This window comes from Takifugu rubripes, chromosome 2 (genome assembly GCF_901000725.2).
Source record: "Takifugu rubripes chromosome 2, fTakRub1.2, whole genome shotgun sequence".
In the NCBI taxonomy this organism is placed as follows: domain Eukaryota; kingdom Metazoa; phylum Chordata; class Actinopteri; order Tetraodontiformes; family Tetraodontidae; genus Takifugu; species Takifugu rubripes.
In genome coordinates this window covers 13,345,250-13,362,261 of record NC_042286.1, presented here as the reverse complement: position 1 = coordinate 13,362,261, position 17,012 = coordinate 13,345,250, and the positions used below count along the sequence as shown (strand labels likewise).

The 17,012-nt window shown below is 44.1% G+C and overlaps 1 protein-coding gene across 1 annotated transcript in view; it reads left to right on the top strand.

The window, feature by feature from the left end:
* The window catches only part of akap6 (A kinase (PRKA) anchor protein 6), a gene marked incomplete at its 5' end in the record, with an annotated part of 74,955 nt that overhangs the window by 28,256 nt on the left and 29,687 nt on the right, over positions 1-17,012 (top strand). Inside the window, 2 exons of the mRNA XM_029832733.1 lie at positions 10,314-10,444; positions 13,138-13,258. Coding sequence (XP_029688593.1) covers positions 10,314-10,444; positions 13,138-13,258 — 252 coding nt within the window. The remainder of the gene's footprint in view (positions 1-10,313; positions 10,445-13,137; positions 13,259-17,012) is intronic.

Sequence of the window (17,012 nt, the reverse complement as noted above, 5' to 3'; positions counted from 1 at the left end):
TAAAAAAAAATAACAGAATATTGTCTGGGAAATATTCTTATGAATCACTTGTATATGAAATCATTAAATGACCCGAGGACAAGCCTCCCTCTCCCTCTCCCTCTCTCTCTCTCTCACACACACACACACACACACACACACACGCACACACACACGATTAGGTGAGCATATCAAATACGAACCATCACGCGGTGCCCTTGGTTGACTCTCCTGCTGTGTGACAGAAACACTTTGCTTGTTCAAGTACAATAATCTCTGCGTGTGTGTTTCCGTCCGACAAACAGCTTCTGCGGATCCAAGGCGGTCCGAGTGATCTACTGGATCTAAGGACCCGTAGAGGAAGCTGATTTCGGTTGTGTGAATCATTGACGGTGGGACCCTGGTGTGACTGGGTTTCCGTCCTGTCTGTTGAGGCTGTAAACGGCTAATTTTCCCTGCTAATTTTTTGTGTAGTTTATTCTTTTATCCCCCCTGGAGATGTTGTGTGGCGTTGTTGCTGTGGCAACCACAATAATCCAGAAGTGAAGCCCCTGGGGAGCGATGGCGCTCATTGTGACAGATGCCAACAGACATGAGGCGTTCCCATCAGAAGTTCTTAATTCCTCCGCTTCTTCCATTTGTGTCTCTTTCCTCTTGTTGTGTCTGTCTTTAACCTTTAAACTGCCCCAAAGGGTTGTTGGCAAACTGAACCTTCACCATTACTAAACTTAGTGGAAAAAAGAACAAAAAAAGACTCTTTTTTACAGCAGCGAAGCTTCTGGTTTTATTAGATAAGTACGGATTTGTTATGGAACATCTCTGTTTTTCCAGGTAGCTGCGAGGAGCCAAAGTTTGGAATAATGAGATTACCTGATGATAAATTACAAGATCTTCCAGAAGGTGGTGACGCAAATGCCACAATTTTTAATATTTTGGTAACATTTTCAACAGCGTGAATGTTGTTCATAGTCAAAAATAGTTGGTTTTCCCCCGTTCCCCCATCTTTCTCTCCATCCTTCCTTCGTCTTCCTCCTCTCTCCTCATCCTCTCCGTATCAGCTGAGTGCTGCAGTGTCGCGCGTTAGTTCTGATTTATGTCCCATCTTTGATATGGAAAATAACAGGAATGTGTCCTTAAACGACACAAGAAACCAGGCAGGAGGAGAGAAAAGGGGTGGAAGGTAACTGAGGAGGTGGATTTAAGGCACAAAATAAAGTTTCACTTCCACATATTTGCTGATAACTCTTCATTATTCTGAATGGACTTTAATAAGAGCTAATACACCCCCCACTCTCCTTTGTCCCCACTACATAAATAAACAACACCCCCCAAACACGCCGCAGGGTGAAGGACCTGAGGGGGTTGGTTTAATGTGGACTGATCCTGGAGGAGCTCACTGGATTACTATTGATCTGATTCACTCGGGTGTGAGGTCGACTTTTCCAGAACAATCCCGTCACCTGTGACACAGCACTTGTAGAAGCCATTTACATACATGGTCGTAGACGCAAACATATAAATTTATACTTAAGAGACAGACTTAAAACTGAGCAGGTCAAAGGTCAGTGTGTAAGGATGGGATCTACCTTTGGATAAATAAAGAGGAGGGATGAATGGAGTGATATGCTTCCATAAACAAGGTGAGACAACCTGTCAGGTGATCTTGTCAGCCTATAACAGTGTAGCTCAGATAACAAAGTGGAAGCGGTTGAGATCGACAGCAACTCAACCACCAAATGGTAGATCACATAGAATCATGGACCAAAGTCAGACGAGGATGAGGTCTTTAGTGCAGACCTCCAAACTTCACGTGGCCTTCAGACTGGCACAAGAACAGTGTGTGGAAGTGGTTTCCATGGCCGAGCAGCTGCATCCAAACTGAACATGCATTATTAAGCCTTGGATGCAGCGGGATAAAGCGGGCTGCCCCTGGACCCTTGAGCAGGGCAGTCTTGTTCTCTGCCCCATCGTCAGAGTCAGTGTGATCTGATCTCTGTAGATAAATACATCTGTGTCATCAGCATATCTGTGAACATTTATTCCTGCTTCTGAATAACGTTTCCTGAAGCACATACAGATCAACAGGATCGGTCCAAGTCCAAAACCTTGTGGAACTCCTTGAATAAGCTACTATATAAAGAGGAAAGAACATGAAAATGACCAAGTTGGAATCTACCTGACAAATATGATCTGAACCATTTAATCGCATTGACCTGCTCTAGTCTGTGTAACAGGATTCTCTGGTCGACTGTATCTGAGGTATACACACGTATAGAAACAATTATAGATGTGTAGAACAAATATAGGAGAAGATATTAAAAAGTTTTTTAAAGATCCAAGCTTGTTCCAGGAGGATCAGTCTCTCCAGGCAACAGCATCCTCATGACTGGATGAAAACATGGAGTCAGGAACAGAATGAAGTGATAGCTGGAGACACAAATGCTGGAGGATAACTGAGGGCATGATGATCTGGCATTGGGGGGAATTAAAGACACTTTTCAACAAGAAAAGGAGAGAAGACGAGTGTATCGAAGAAAGATAACTCGATTAAAAAAAATCAACAAAACTATGAAATAACAAGTAGACTTTAAAAAAATCTATTTAGACTCCGCAGATCCATCACAATCGGGTCTTGTTTTATGTTTGAAGTCTATCGAGCCATATTTGTGCATACATGCGTGTGCACACGTTTGTGCACACAAGCATTGTTCTGGAAAAAAAATATCCTGTGAAGTTGTTTTTTAAATCACATTTGATTTCATGCATTATTAGAGAGACCATCAGCAACTGCTGGGCCTCAAGCTGCAACCCCCCAGCCCACACACACACACATACACATGCACACACACAGACACGCACATGCACACACACAATCGTTATCGAAAGCATACATTGGCGCAGCCTGCAGGCAACTTCCAATTTGCCAATAGAGTGAGACACAGGAGAGAATCTTCTCTGCTGTGCTGGAGACTTGGAGTCGCAGTTGGATTAAAAACTTAATTATGTTTAAAAATGATATTTTAATTAAATATGGAGGGAAGCAGAAATGGATTGGCACCAAAATAATTAATCAAACATCAAAAAAAGGAGAGAGACATACCGAATGCTGTCCCTTTGCTATGGCCAGCAGGAAATGAAGGCAGATAGACTCTAAGCTCTGCTCAGTGTTTGCTTTAATTCTTTTTCTCTTCAGACCCTGCTGTCCTTCCAGGGCCAGATTATGTTTCCTTCCCCACAATGCATCAGTGACACCAACTATATTAAAATGTCAACATACATATTTCTATTTAGAACTGATTCATCATAAACAGTGATGAATTTTAGCCATGTAACCATTGAGCACAAATCTGATGGCACCTATATGAGGGTGTCAGGGATGAATTCCACTCAATCCCTAAAGATGTGCTGTGGGTATCTGGCACCAAGATCCTGATTTCTGATAGATGGACCCCAGACCATCAGGATTGGCATCCAGCTCCATGAGCACAGGCACTCCCCAGGGCTGTGTGCTGAGCCCCCGCTGTACAAATTCACACTCAACTGATTGGCCTCTCAGGACAAATCCAGTATCATAAATGACGCTACTGATACAACAGTCGTAGGATGGACCACTTGGGGGGACAAGATGGGAGGGAGGGCGGGAGGCAGATCTGAAGATCTCTCAGTACTTTTCTGGGGCAGTGGTTGGAACGGTCTATTCATAATACCCCTGCCACAAATAACCCTACGCTGCAAATTAATCACAAGGTTTGTAAACAAGATTACTTTGAATGAGCTTTAATTCCATTACTACAGTCAAATATCCTACAATTTACACCACAAGATGTTTGTCCAAGGCACCAGCAAAAATTGTGAGAGGGTCAGTTATTGTCTTGTTCAGCCATTAGGAATACATAGAATTTTACAACAAAGTTGCTGGCATAGTGTAAAGAAACATCTGTATAGTCAAATCTAGACTGGAAACTCTGAGGTCAAAGTGGGATACACCTCCAACCTTGGTGGAGAATGACCATAAAAAGATCCTGTGGGACTTGCAGGTACAGCCTGACAAACAGCTGATGACGAATCAGCCGGACATTGTGGAAAGAGGATAGAAAGACTGTGGTGATAGATGTGGCCGCCCCCAATGACAGTAACATCAGAAAGGAGAAAAGAAGAAGAAGAAACTGTAGAGAGTCTGAGAGATTAGCTGGAGAGGATGTGGAGTGAAGACAACAGTGGTTCCCAGGGTCATCTGAGTACTTGGGGATGTGACCCCCCCAAGCTGGAGGAATGGGTCCTGCAGACCCCAGGACAAACATCTAACATCTCTGTCCAGAGGAATGCAGAGCCAAGAATAGATAAGTTATTCTGTAGGACCCTGAAGCTCCCAGGACTCTAGTAGAGGAAAACAAGAAACAAAACATTTAGGTTTATTTACTTTGAAATTGACTTTATTGTATTTTAGCTGGTCTTTTGTGGCCAGTTATATTTGTCACTTTATTCTGACTGCATCTGCAGAAAACAATACCAGGCTGATTCATTGTGATGGATTCTAAGTCCGATTTTCATAGTGGAACTATGACTGCAACTGTATCTGTTAAATTTTACACTCGTATAATAAAAAAATGCAGTGTCGCTCCTGAACATGCACCCAGAAAAATAAATTAAAAGAATGTATATACATACAGTATATACATATATATGTATATATAATATTAAACCCCAACAAAGTAAACTTCTGTTCTATAATAAAGGATGGAGTGAGGAGTGCGTTGGTGGATAGAGTGATAGCTCGATGGGAGAGGCAAGGTGGGTGGTGGAGAAAAAGATGATAGAGCTAATCGATATTTCGAGCATTCTAATTAAAGTCTCTGTGGAATAAATGCATGTAATTATCAGTAAATTAAACACAAGGTCACTCTACCTGAGGATGATGGAGGGATGGACACAGGATAAACAATGAAAGATGTTTCCCCCTTTCCTCTGCTTTTTGTTAAAATGAACAAGCCGTCAGAATTTCACAGACATGTCAGGGATGTTGCTTATAGTTTGTTGCCGATATTGATTAGCTTTGACACAGACTAGATGGGAAAGTGATTGAGGTCTTCAGAGCTCTTCTGTTGGGGATCCTTCCTTCCTATCGTCCTTCTTTCCTTCTTTCCTTCCTTCTTCCCACCCATTCTACTTGTGAATTTCTCCTGCAACGTGTTTATTTTTCTTTCCTAGAGAGTTCTAAGCTTGAATTTTCTCAGTAATCCAGGTCAAAGGGGTTCCAAATCTAGGGGGATTTTAATGCAATCAAATAAACTATTAAAAGGTCTTTGATGGAAAATGAAAGCACAGGAAAGCCACAAAGTTGATATCCTGTTCTCATCATTGATCATTTTTAAGAAACAAATTAAATATTTTTAGCTAAAGACTTTATAACCATCAGTCAGAACGTGGAACCTGATCTCAAAAGGTGCCTGGAACTCAGACAATGAGGATTTTGTTGACATCAGCACAAAGACAACAAAAGTGGAAAAAAATGGACGGAAGAAACAAGAGTGAAGAACTTTCAGAAGAGGATGCTGACCTCTTGTCGATTAATAAAGTAATAGAAGAGCTGATAAAGGAAGGAGTTCATTTACATCAGTGGATTGGAGTAGAATTTTAAACAGGCTACAGGAAACCGAAAACCATGCGGCTGAAATCCATGAAGTGTCAAACAAGTCAACACATCTATCAGCAGAACTCAAAAAGCTCAGGAGATTAAAGGAAGAGGATCGTTCGAACCTCCTGAAGTGGTTTGAAGTGGAGCTTCAGCAAGAGAAGAGCAAGAACAAGGCTGCCCAGGAAGAACTGGAGAAGGTAAAACTTTCAAGTGCGGAGGAGATTCAAAAGCATAAAACTGAGCTGGATAATGTCCGACAGCAACTGAAGAGTCTTCAGTGTGATCACCAAAAGACTATCAAGGAACACTCAAACCTTTGCCAGCAAGAGCTGAAGAAGACCAAAGCTGCATATGAGGAACAGCTTCAGAATCATAAAGAAGAGCTCAAAGATTTCAAACAAAAGTATGAGATTCTTCAGCGGGACCTCAAGAAAGCCCAGGAAACAATTGAGAGGGAACAGCCCAGTGGCGAAGCTCCTCTAGAGCAGGAGCACCAAACCTGTAAAAAAGATCTCAGACAGAAGTTTGACAGTTTCTGGGCCGAGCTCAAAAAACCCTTCAAATGATGCTTCAAAGCTTTAAAAACACAGAGAACGTCAGAAGCAGGGTCCCGAGTCTCCAGAGTGAGCTACAGGAATCCAGAAAAGAAACCCAGCATTGGAACTTCTCAAAAGAGAAAAAGCGTTCAACTTTCACCTAAAGCACAGCAAAATGAGCTCAGCTATATGAAAAGGAACTTTGTTAGAGTTCATGAGTTCATGTTCAGGTGGAGGATTACAAAAAAGAATCCAGTCAAAAACCAAAGACACAGATCATCTAAGGAACGACCAGAAGGTCAAAAAATCCTACAAGAAGGACCAGGAGAAGACTGAAAGTAGGGTCAGCACCAGAGTCATATGGATGACCCTCCTGCTGATGGAATGTTGAGGAGACAGAAAGAGGAGAAAAACAGACACATCGTCCGTCTGGTCCATCCGTCCATCCGTCCGTCCACCCACCACGTTTTCCCTTGCAGGGTTGCAGGCAGCTGGTTGCTGGAGCCCGTCCCAGCTGCCTAGAGGCTAGAGTTACACCTTGGATGAGTTGCCAGCTCATCACAGGTCCAACATGGAAAGACCAACAGCCATTCACACTCACATTAACACCTAAGGACAATTTGAGGTCGCCAATTCTCTTATTCCTCAAATGTCTTTGGACTGTGGTAGGGAGCCGGACTACATTATTCAGCATAAATGCAAATGCATTCATTTTAATGAAATGGTACATGTTTAACAACATGTACCCCCCCCCCCCCCCCCCGATTAAGTATATAATAAATGTATAATATTGGATTCTGTGTTTTTGGTGTTGTTTTTTTGAAAAAGTGTAGGAAGTCAAGTATAGATCTCCCCCAGGAACTCGGCCAGGGGCTATTGCCTTTTTCAATAAAGGAAAGCTCCTTTTTTTTTTTTTTTTTTTCAAAAATGGAGAAGAGAAGCTAGGTGACAGACAAGGTCCAGGCTATTTTTGAATGTTGAAGAACTAATTTAGATCTTTGGGCTGGTGAACTGAAACTACATACTTTATGGTATTATAGTCAACCAGCTGGTGGAGCCAGTTGGATCCCCTCTCTTATAATGAATCAGCCTGATTTGAACAATTTTTCTTCAGAACTCTGAGCTGCTCTGGAAAGAAAGAATCACACAGATTATTGGATTTCTTTTACCCAGGCAAATTTCCGGAAAAATCCCTGAAAATGTTGATGGGAAAGATGCTGAAGTGTTTCTTCAGGGCTGTAGATGGAAATGGTGCTTTCCCACCAGTACCGTTGACAGGATTTTCCACTAGAGCAACGAGGTTCTGAAAACAGTACCTTCTCCATCAGGGTACCAAATGTGCTGAGTCAAGCTGAGTATGTTAATGAAGGTCTGTTCATACTGTGATTGATCAGGGGACTTTCATTACTGACAAATCACATAGGAATTACATGAATTAAATTGGCAAGTACATCTGCGACAGCATATCTTTTTGTAAAAGGACGGAATAGAGACTACGAGCAAGCCAAAATTGTGGACCAACAATGAGGTACAGCAGAACTGTGTGCCAGATGAGAAAATCCAATGGGTGCTGCATGGTGAGAGCCGAAATTAGGTTTCCCAGGAGGTGTCCGAACTGATAAAAGCGATATTGAGACAAGCTAAAAACATCAAAGATCATTACCAGACCATGTAGGACCGAAGTGGGTCGAACGGAAAGGACTGGAAGTGGTTTAATCAAGGGGATCCTATTTACCGCACTGACTGGTGAGCAACGGGAGGAAGCGTAGCCTTGACGGAGTTTTGTCATATTAAGCATTGATGGAATGCTCATTTAAAACAAATAAATACATTTAGAAAGTAATGGTATCCTTCCTTGTATGTGGACATTGAGGTGTCTAGTTAGCTACCAGTGCTAACTTTGTGTTATGCATAGTTTGCTTTCGCTTTACTACTAAGAGCTTTTACTTGTTTCAACCACTTAAAGCATGCACACTTAATTGAGGTTTATTTATTTGTCTTTTTTGCTGAAACTCTCACAAAACAAAGCACCGTTTGTGTTTCTACTACAGTTTCACCAGAGACTGAACCGTGCTGGTAGAGTACTGGCCGGAGAGTAGATCTGTACGGTCTGTCATTAAGTCAGTTATCAATTCCAGGTGGTCAGAGTCACTGAGAGGGTCCTCACAGATACAGTTAAAGTCCTCTACACTGGTCTGTAGGTACTTCTTTCGCAAGATAACCTTCAACCATAGCTCGATGTGACTTAGTCAGGTGTGTTAAGACTGATGAATATCCAGAATTCCTGGAGGTCAGAGTAGCCATTGATTTCTTGATCATGTCTCAACCTTTTCTCCAGCTCTGGGGAGTTCTGGTTGTTCCATGCTTCCATTTACAAACGACAGACGCCACTTTGCTCTTGAACTGTCAGAGCAGCAGAAATGTTTTTGTTGTCTTTCCCAGATCGGTCTCTCCATATGTTGTGTTCTTGAGGAAGTTCTTTGATGTTGTGGTTGGGTTTTTAAGGCTATTACAGACTCGTTCAGAACCGAGGTCACCCCTTCCTTGCAGTTCTGGTATGGGCAGAACTTTACCTCATCAGAAATTCGAGAATTATTTGTCCAGTTGTTGGAAAATTGAAGTGGATGTGGGTAATGCAGAGATGCAAAATTGTTGTCCTTTTGGCAAACAATCAAATTTCTCTGATCTTGCAAAGTCTGCAACCACCTTTACACTGATATCATCAGCTGTGTGGGCTTATGTAGACAGCTTTCCAAATGATTATGTTGACCGCACGTGGCCTCCAATTTAGATGGAGAAACATCTTAAAGATGATCAAGGGAAATGGAATTGTGGATACTGGCGTCAATGTTAAACTTTAACCCTTCTGAGTAGCAAAAATTCTACAATCCTGTTGTTTTATGCACAAATACACAACATAACACCCATTCAAGTGTGGGTCCTCTAAGACCTGGGAGCCAAACACACAAACAAATACAAATGGACACAGTGCTGCTGATTGTGTATTGCGTGTTTGTTTATTAGCTCCTGATTGAGCTGGTCTGCCTCACAGATTGGATGACCTTTCCTGATCTTTCCACTGAGTCTGCTAAGTAGATCGGACGGCAAACTCACTGCGACAACAGTTTATTCAGATTGCTACCAAATGAGGGGAAAGCAGCCTTTTGTGTGTGTGTGTGTGTGTGTGTGTGTGTGTGTGTGTGTGTGCGCGCGTGCGCATGCGTGCGTGTGTTTGTACACTCTTACTCTCACTCCATTGGTTCAATTGAAGCTTCATCTCCATAAAGTTTGTATGCAATTACATTTGAGCAGCGCTGATTGCTTCTATATGACTGTGTGTGTGTGTTTGTGTGTGTGTAAAGGATAAAGGAGCTGCATTTTATGTTAACTGTGTGAGTGTGTGTACATGATAGTGTCAGTGTTTATGTGTGAGGAGCATTTCAGCACATTTGTGAATGTTTTTGGATTGAGTGTGCATGTGTGTGAGTTTAGAGTATGTGAGTGACAGATGAATGAGAATATACATTCAAATGCCTATACATTTCTGTGCGGTGTGTGTGTGTGTGTGTGTGTGTGTGTGTGTGTGTGTGTGGCTGCTGAGATAAGAGCACTTGGGTATCCAGGTAGAGGGTCTCTAGTGGCTTTTCAGCTGTTCGCTGGGCCTAAAGGGTATGTCTGTCAGAATGTGGGGCAGCTCGGTGACATTCATGAGCAATAAACTGAAAGTCACTCTCAGAGGACGAGATTCCTCTCAGATGCCCATCTTCATAACGCACACAGACACACACTGAACAGGTTTTAATAATCGTGCCATGATTGAGGCCTTTCTCATGAATTGATTATGTATCTGCGATTCCTAATTTGTAAACTGTAACAAGCTGCGGTGTTCTTTTTGGGGTTGCTGACAAGGAACTTCCTGTTAGCAACTACGTCAGACTCAGCTTTACAAGTTGGGAGTTGCAAGTTGCGAGCTGGCCTTTGCTGGTATCTGTTATTACAGACTAATGCGATTATGGAGGTGTGATTAAGCTCTCGACTTCACTATGTTGTGTTGCTGAACTTAATGTGGTGGCTACCACAACAGATAAGCACTAGCAACAATGGTTGACTGATATGAATAAACATCAACAAACAACATGCCTCTTTGCTTTGCTCTGTCATAGGTTGAGCTGGTCTCCAGTCAGCATGAAGCCCAGCGAGCTGCCCTGGAGCAGATGGCCGTGAGAATGAGCAGTCTAGAGTATCCATCCTCAGCCAACAGGAGGCACTGCACCCAGTATGCCAGAAATAACAGGTAACTATATCATCCTGGAGGACACATTAAGGCTGGCGAGCGCTGACATTCACTCAAACGCACTCACAGTTAGGTCCAGTGGCCTGTTCGGAAGTGTATTGAAACATTTTATTGGCAGAATAATCCTCGTTCGTACTGCTCTCTATACTGACAACAACGTAAAACAAACATGTGTGTTCAACAACTCCAGACTGAGGTATCAGAAGAGTTTCTGTAGATGTCAATAGCAGTGGAACAGACCACATTAACCCCCACCTACAGAACAGTTAGTAGCCGCTGGGCACCACTCAGGGAACCCTTGGGGGTTTGGGGTTTTGCTAAAGGGTCATCAATGGTAGTGATAAGGGTCTAGAACGAGTAGGGGGGTGCCAATGAAGGAAGGGAAAGATTGTTACCATATTGCTGATGAAGTGGAGGAGAAGACAAAGACTGTCAACAAGCCAGGAAATTATTCACCCCCCCACACCCCACATTGATCAAAGATGATGGCCACCAATCCTATGGAAAACCTATGAAATCAGCTGAGTCACCATGTAGAGGCTTGAAACTCTGTTCCCCAAAACCTGAATGACCCGAGAGCCGCCCCTCAAGAAGAGCAGGATGAATCAGCAGATAGGTGGACTTGTGAACAGCACGAGATGTCGTTGTCCAGCTGTAATTAATGCTCAAGGACACACGACACGTTGTTGAGACATTGACCTTTGCTGTTGTGGTATACCCACCGCTGCCCTACCTCATGATATAAAGCCCACTGGCCCAAGCTTCTAGTGAGTAGCGTAAACCAGAGGAGAAGCCACAAAGTTTGTTTTGTCTAACTTCATTCTTAGATTAGAACAGACTACAACAGCCCCATGAGATTCCTCATTCAGTTTTCTTTCTGCAACTGTAACAGTGACTCTTCCCTTGAGCAGAAGGGAGAAGCCTGTAAAACATCCCTAATCTGAACAGGAAGCAGTTTTCTCTACCATTTGTTGGCTTTTCTTGGTCGTCCTCAGCCTAAGAGATCATGTTTTACACAGCATTTGGATAAGAGAGCGAGACGCAGATGGAGGTGGGACAACAGGGAGGAGTGGAAAATGACAAGAGAAAACAAGTGTTGTGTTCCAGTCAGTTTCGGTTCCTCTGTCTTGTGCGTAATGGCGAATGCCAACATGACAGAAGGAAGAAGCACTTTCTTCCTTTGCTGTCCTGGGTTGTGTTTCATTGATGTTCCTCACAGTGAAGGATGGGGGTCTATGAGGAGACTGAAGGAACGAGAGGAGGGAGTAGAGAAGGTTTGAGCGACGGAAGCTAACAGGCGCAAAGTCAAATAAACCTTGTGGATGTTTGTAGAAATGTCCAAACAACAGAAAGAGCTAAAAGCCACGGTTTGACCTGCGGATCTTCAAGGCCTTTTTTTATTTTATTTTGGAACCAGTGTGTAATGTTCTTGTGACGGTGTGATGAAACATGAGAGGGTTTTAAGTAAACACTTTCCTGTGGCATCTCAGCTCGATCGCCTCCCCACGCATCGTGTCTGAATATTAAGGTTTCTGCATATCTGATTGTTTCTGCAAGTGAGCGCACACGTACGCGCGCGCGTGTGTGTGTGTGTGTGTGTGTGTGTGTGTGTGTTGACGGGGAAACACCGAGGGCCTGACAGAGCTGTCAAACTGTCGTTGTCGTCGGAGACCTGAGAATTCCAAACAATTTCACAGCTAATGTTGAGAAACATGTTGGTGATCCCCGCCGAGACCAACAGCCACCGAATATATAAATAATAAACATCACACACACACACACACACACACACACACACACACACACACACACACACCTTAACAAAGCGGCTGACAGTAATGTGTGTGTTTGAGCAATCGGCCCCTGTTCCAGCAGCATAAATATTTGATGTGATCCTGTGTCGATGAGGAGGAGGTTGAGGAGACGAGGGAGTTTGGGTGGGGGAGAAGGGGGAGGAGTGAGGTTGAATCCGAGGAGGTAAACGAAAAATGGGGATAGGGAGGGAGGAGAGAGGAGAGGGGTCGTGTGTTGTTTTGGTCTGACAACGGCGTGTAAGTTTTCAGTGTCACCTTCTTTCCTGCGCTGTTCATTCGCTCATTTGTTCCTTTGTTTCAGTATTAAAGATTTCATATCAGGAAGATCTGGTACTGAGTTATCATGGATTAATCATGCCCAGATTAATAAAACCAGAGCCACAGTGTTCTACACGCCATCTAAATCTCAGTCACCGTCATTATTGTGTTGTTGGGTGCCTGGTGAACCTTGTGGGAAACTTCAGATGTTTCTAGAAATGTGATGTTCCTGAAGGGGTTTCATGGTTCCATTGTTCCATTTACCTGGACAAGAACAGATGAAGAAGTGTGTGATGAAACCATCCAATAAGCGTTTTTTCAGATCCGTTGTTCAGACAACTTCTCCGTGAAGTCTTGGCAGCCTGGAGAGCCGGACCATGTCACCACCTGACATTTAATTTGCTGTCATCACTCCAGGTACAAGAAAAGCTCTCATGGAGAGGAACCCCCCCTCAAGCAGCAGCTTTTTTGTCCTTTATTGTCAACTGTTTCACACTCACACCCTTTACAGGACAAAAGAATCTGACAACCATTCAGGAGACCAGAACATGGAGGAGTCACAGTCAAGCAAATGAAGATAGAATTACAACATTAATGCAGATCTTTAATCTCTGTCTTCAGTCTACAGCAGTTTGAGTCCGAGTACCAGGAGCTCTGGGATTGGCTGATGGATATGGATGCCATGGTAACGGACAGTCACCAGTTGATGATGTCAGAGGAACAGAGACATCAGCTCTACAAGGTAAACATCCTCCTTTCTTTGACCTTCCTCGAACATATCAGTGCCTGATTTTTTTGTCAAGAGTTCCACATCTAAGTTCTGAGATTTGACCCCAGAGGAGTTACACGGGGATGTTGGTGGTTTTGATGGTGGTGCTGATGATTAGTACAGCTGCTCATCTAACCCACCCGAAATGGAGCTCAGAGATGGTTCCACAGGTTCAGTATCTGAAGCTCAGACTCATCCACACTAGGTTCTTGTGTCCTTTCTGACCCCGTTTACCAGAGTCGCTCCAGGTAAAAAGGACCTGCACAAGAGATTAGCTTCCATTTGGGGTGGAGCTTCTCAGGTTTCCATGGAGATGATCTTTGGTTGTTTTACCCAGCTGAAACCAGAACTTCACTGTGTCCGAATCATGCTGATGACCTCGTGATGGAGTTATTTTCTGGCACCAGGAAGTTGGTGTTGGACCAATCTGGTCTAAACTCGGACATGCATCCTGGTGCCCTAGACTGGTCCCCTAGCATCCTTCTCTCCTTACCCAGAAGGCATTGCTGCCTATTCTTTGGTTTTCTCTCTGTCGGTGTCCAGACTTTGTGTCAGTACGTGTGCGCACACACGTGATTTATTTAGCGACCGATGAGATTCACCTGGCCGCCAAATTATTGATAAGCGTAAAGATGAACCTAATTTCTCTATAGGAATCACACTTAAATATTCATTCCTGCATGAATATTCATGGCTAAGATGATGCATGCATGAATTTTAGATGAGCCTGAAATCGCTGGGCATTCTTCTTCTTTGTCTTCTTCTCTCTCTCTTTTTTTGATGTGTCAACTGTGCTGTTAAAATATTGATGCGGAGCTCGACAGCGTCTTCCCGCCTGGTCCAAGGTCACTTTCTGATACTCTTCCCTGTTGAGTCACGCAGGCGGGCCCGCGTTTGCTGCCTCTACCTGCTCGTTTTCAACTCTCACCTTCTTTTTTATTTCACATTACTCCGTTTTCACATTAACGTTTTAGATGCAGAAGTTCCTCTTATTTTTATTCATGTTTTGCGTGTGATAGTTCTTCTTACCAACCGCGACAGTGGAGCCATTTTGGACGTTAATCACTGAGTTAATGTCGGGTTAATTCAGATATGAGTATTCTTTTTAATAACAACAACAGATATTGCTCAATAGCTACAATAAGGTAGTTTATTCTCTGTGCCTGCACTTGAGATGCAGGAAACAGTCTATCATGCCGATTTCACAGCCTGCTTCCACCTTCGTACGCTAATGAGACGAGTGGTCCCATGTTGGGAAAGACCTCGGAGACGTATGCAATGACCATCAACGTTCAGGGGTCACATGACCCAGAGGGCTGCTTCCAGCTGAAGATGAGTGTTTTCTCCCCAGCAGGTCCAGTTTCAGGTCTTCTCTTTTTAAGAAGCCAGAGTTACTGTGGGGTTTGTCCAGTTCATCAGAGTGGTGCTGAGTTACCAGCTACTGAGAGGTCTAGTCTGAAGGACACTCTCCTGCCTCACCATTAAGGAACCTTTTTAAGGTTCTTTAATGGTGAGACAGGAGCAGCCAAACATCTCATCAGCACAGAGGCGAGGGACAGACTCTTCTGCAACTTCCTGAAGCCACATGTCTTCTTCATTATTGCTCACAAAGATATGAGCAATATCAGGTCACCTGTTTCTTCTTGCAGCCATTCAAGTCGAACCTGCACATCGAGTCTTTTGTCCATCATTTTCATGACCTGCTGTGTCAGATCGGCGCTAATCTCTGAATTTTCTCCGCCAGTTCACGATTTCTGTCCTTCAAATGCTGCTTTTCTCTTACATTACTGCCCATTTTCCTGCCCGCCTCAGCAATGTGTCCCTCCAGCTAGAATTCTTTTGTGGTCCTCTTCAGGCTTCTTGGTTAAGTCCTGCTCGTGTCCCTGCAGGTGATGGACTTTGTCCTCTATTTTCAGCACTGGAGTTGAGTGTGTCCACTTCTTCTCCCAGCTGCTGTACTTTGTTCTTGTATCCCTCCTCTTTCTTCAGCACTTTTTCATTAGTCTTCTGATATTTTCTTCTTTGTGTCCGATTCCGGGTTGTCCCCTAACTGGTCCTGCCTTGTGTTTGTACCGTCCTCTCCTATGTTCTCCATCTTTGTGGGAGCTGCCATGGTTTCTCGTTCCTGCTTTTGGACTCTACAGCTTTCTCCTTTGGTGGCCTCTTCATTGTTCTTAAATGATGTCAGATTGTCCTGATCCGTCCCTTTGACCATACTGGTCCAGGACCTTTTCATCCCAGCCGTCACATTCGCGTGGCTCTTCTCCAAATCTGAGTTATCACGAAGGTTTTGGGGGTCTGCAAAGAGTCGTTGTCTTTTCTTAAATATTTTAATCATGTCGAAAAAAGAGGTTTTGAAGGAGGTTATAGCTAAATCAGCTGCAGAACCTTCATCCTCACTGGCAATCAAACAGCATGGCAGCAGGAGGCGTATCCATGGTTACGGGTCACTCAAGTGCAGTGGACATTTCTGAAAACTAAAGACGGCGTTGATGGACTTTAACCCACATTTATCTCCTCACATTTTTGGTTTTGAAGCTTTGGTCACGTCTCTGCTGCCCCAAACTCCGAAACACCCCCCCATGAGTTTGTTAAAGAACCTCGCTGTGCTCCACAAAAATGCTGGGGGGACTCGACCCCGTAACCATAGAAACACCAGGGGACAACAAACTTCTTCTTGGAGGTTTGTGAGCTGTGTAGCGAAAGAAAGAGTAAGTGTGTGTGTGTGTGTGTGTGTGTGTGTGTGTCCTCCGGAAAAGGAAAGCTGGGCTGACAGTTGTTTCTGCAGGCAGACTTGGCAGGATGAGGCTCTACTGTTTATTGTGATGTTCGATGAAGAACCTTATCAGCCTTGGAAACCATTGAGCAAAAGAGGAGTGTGTGTGTGTGTGTGCGCGTGCGTGTGTGTGTGAGAGAGAGAGAGCGAGAGAGACAGCAGATTGTGTGCAGTTAGTGTTGGTAGTTGGAGATGATAAACATTGGTGCTACAGTGGTTTCCAGAATAACTGATCAGGGTTCTGGTCTGGAGTGTCACGGGGGGCAGAGCCAGTTTCCCTGAGTGTGGTGACACTGTGATGAACACACAGCGGGTAAAAGATGACAACAGGGAGATGTTAGAGCGGGGACACAGTGTGCAAACACAAAGCCAAAACTCCCATTTGACGTGTGTTTATCGCACAAGACCACATTTGGTTCACGTCCAAATGAAAAGCGGCCACAGGATGAGCTGCAGGAGACGGACCCCAGAACCTTCCTGCAGCGTTCAGAAAATTAAGAAAGAAACCTGTTTACGTTCTAGTTTGGAGCATTGCAGGGGGGAGGAGCTTCTGAGCTCCAATGTGCCCGACCACCAGGGGGCGCTCAATACAGCCGATGCTGGAAAAAAGGTTAAAAATGTTCACGTCCCTCCTCTGGTGGGTCCAGCCGGGCCCTCTGGCTCAGCTTCCTGTTAGCCTGCCGACACAGGCTTCACTCCCAGTCGGGTTTGAGGGGCGGAGACCTGCAGCTGTGCAGCGACAGGGCAGTGGGAGGAGCTAAAGCATCTGGACCAATCAAAGATATTCAACCAAATTAAATCTGAAAACATTTTATTGCATTAAGTCATCACAGATGTCGTCTTGGCTCCACCGATGCCGCTTCCAGTGGAGTCCAACTAATTACAGGGGCTTCAGGAGTGTGTGTGTGTGTGTGTGTGTGTGTGTGTGTGTGTGTGTGTGTGTGACACACA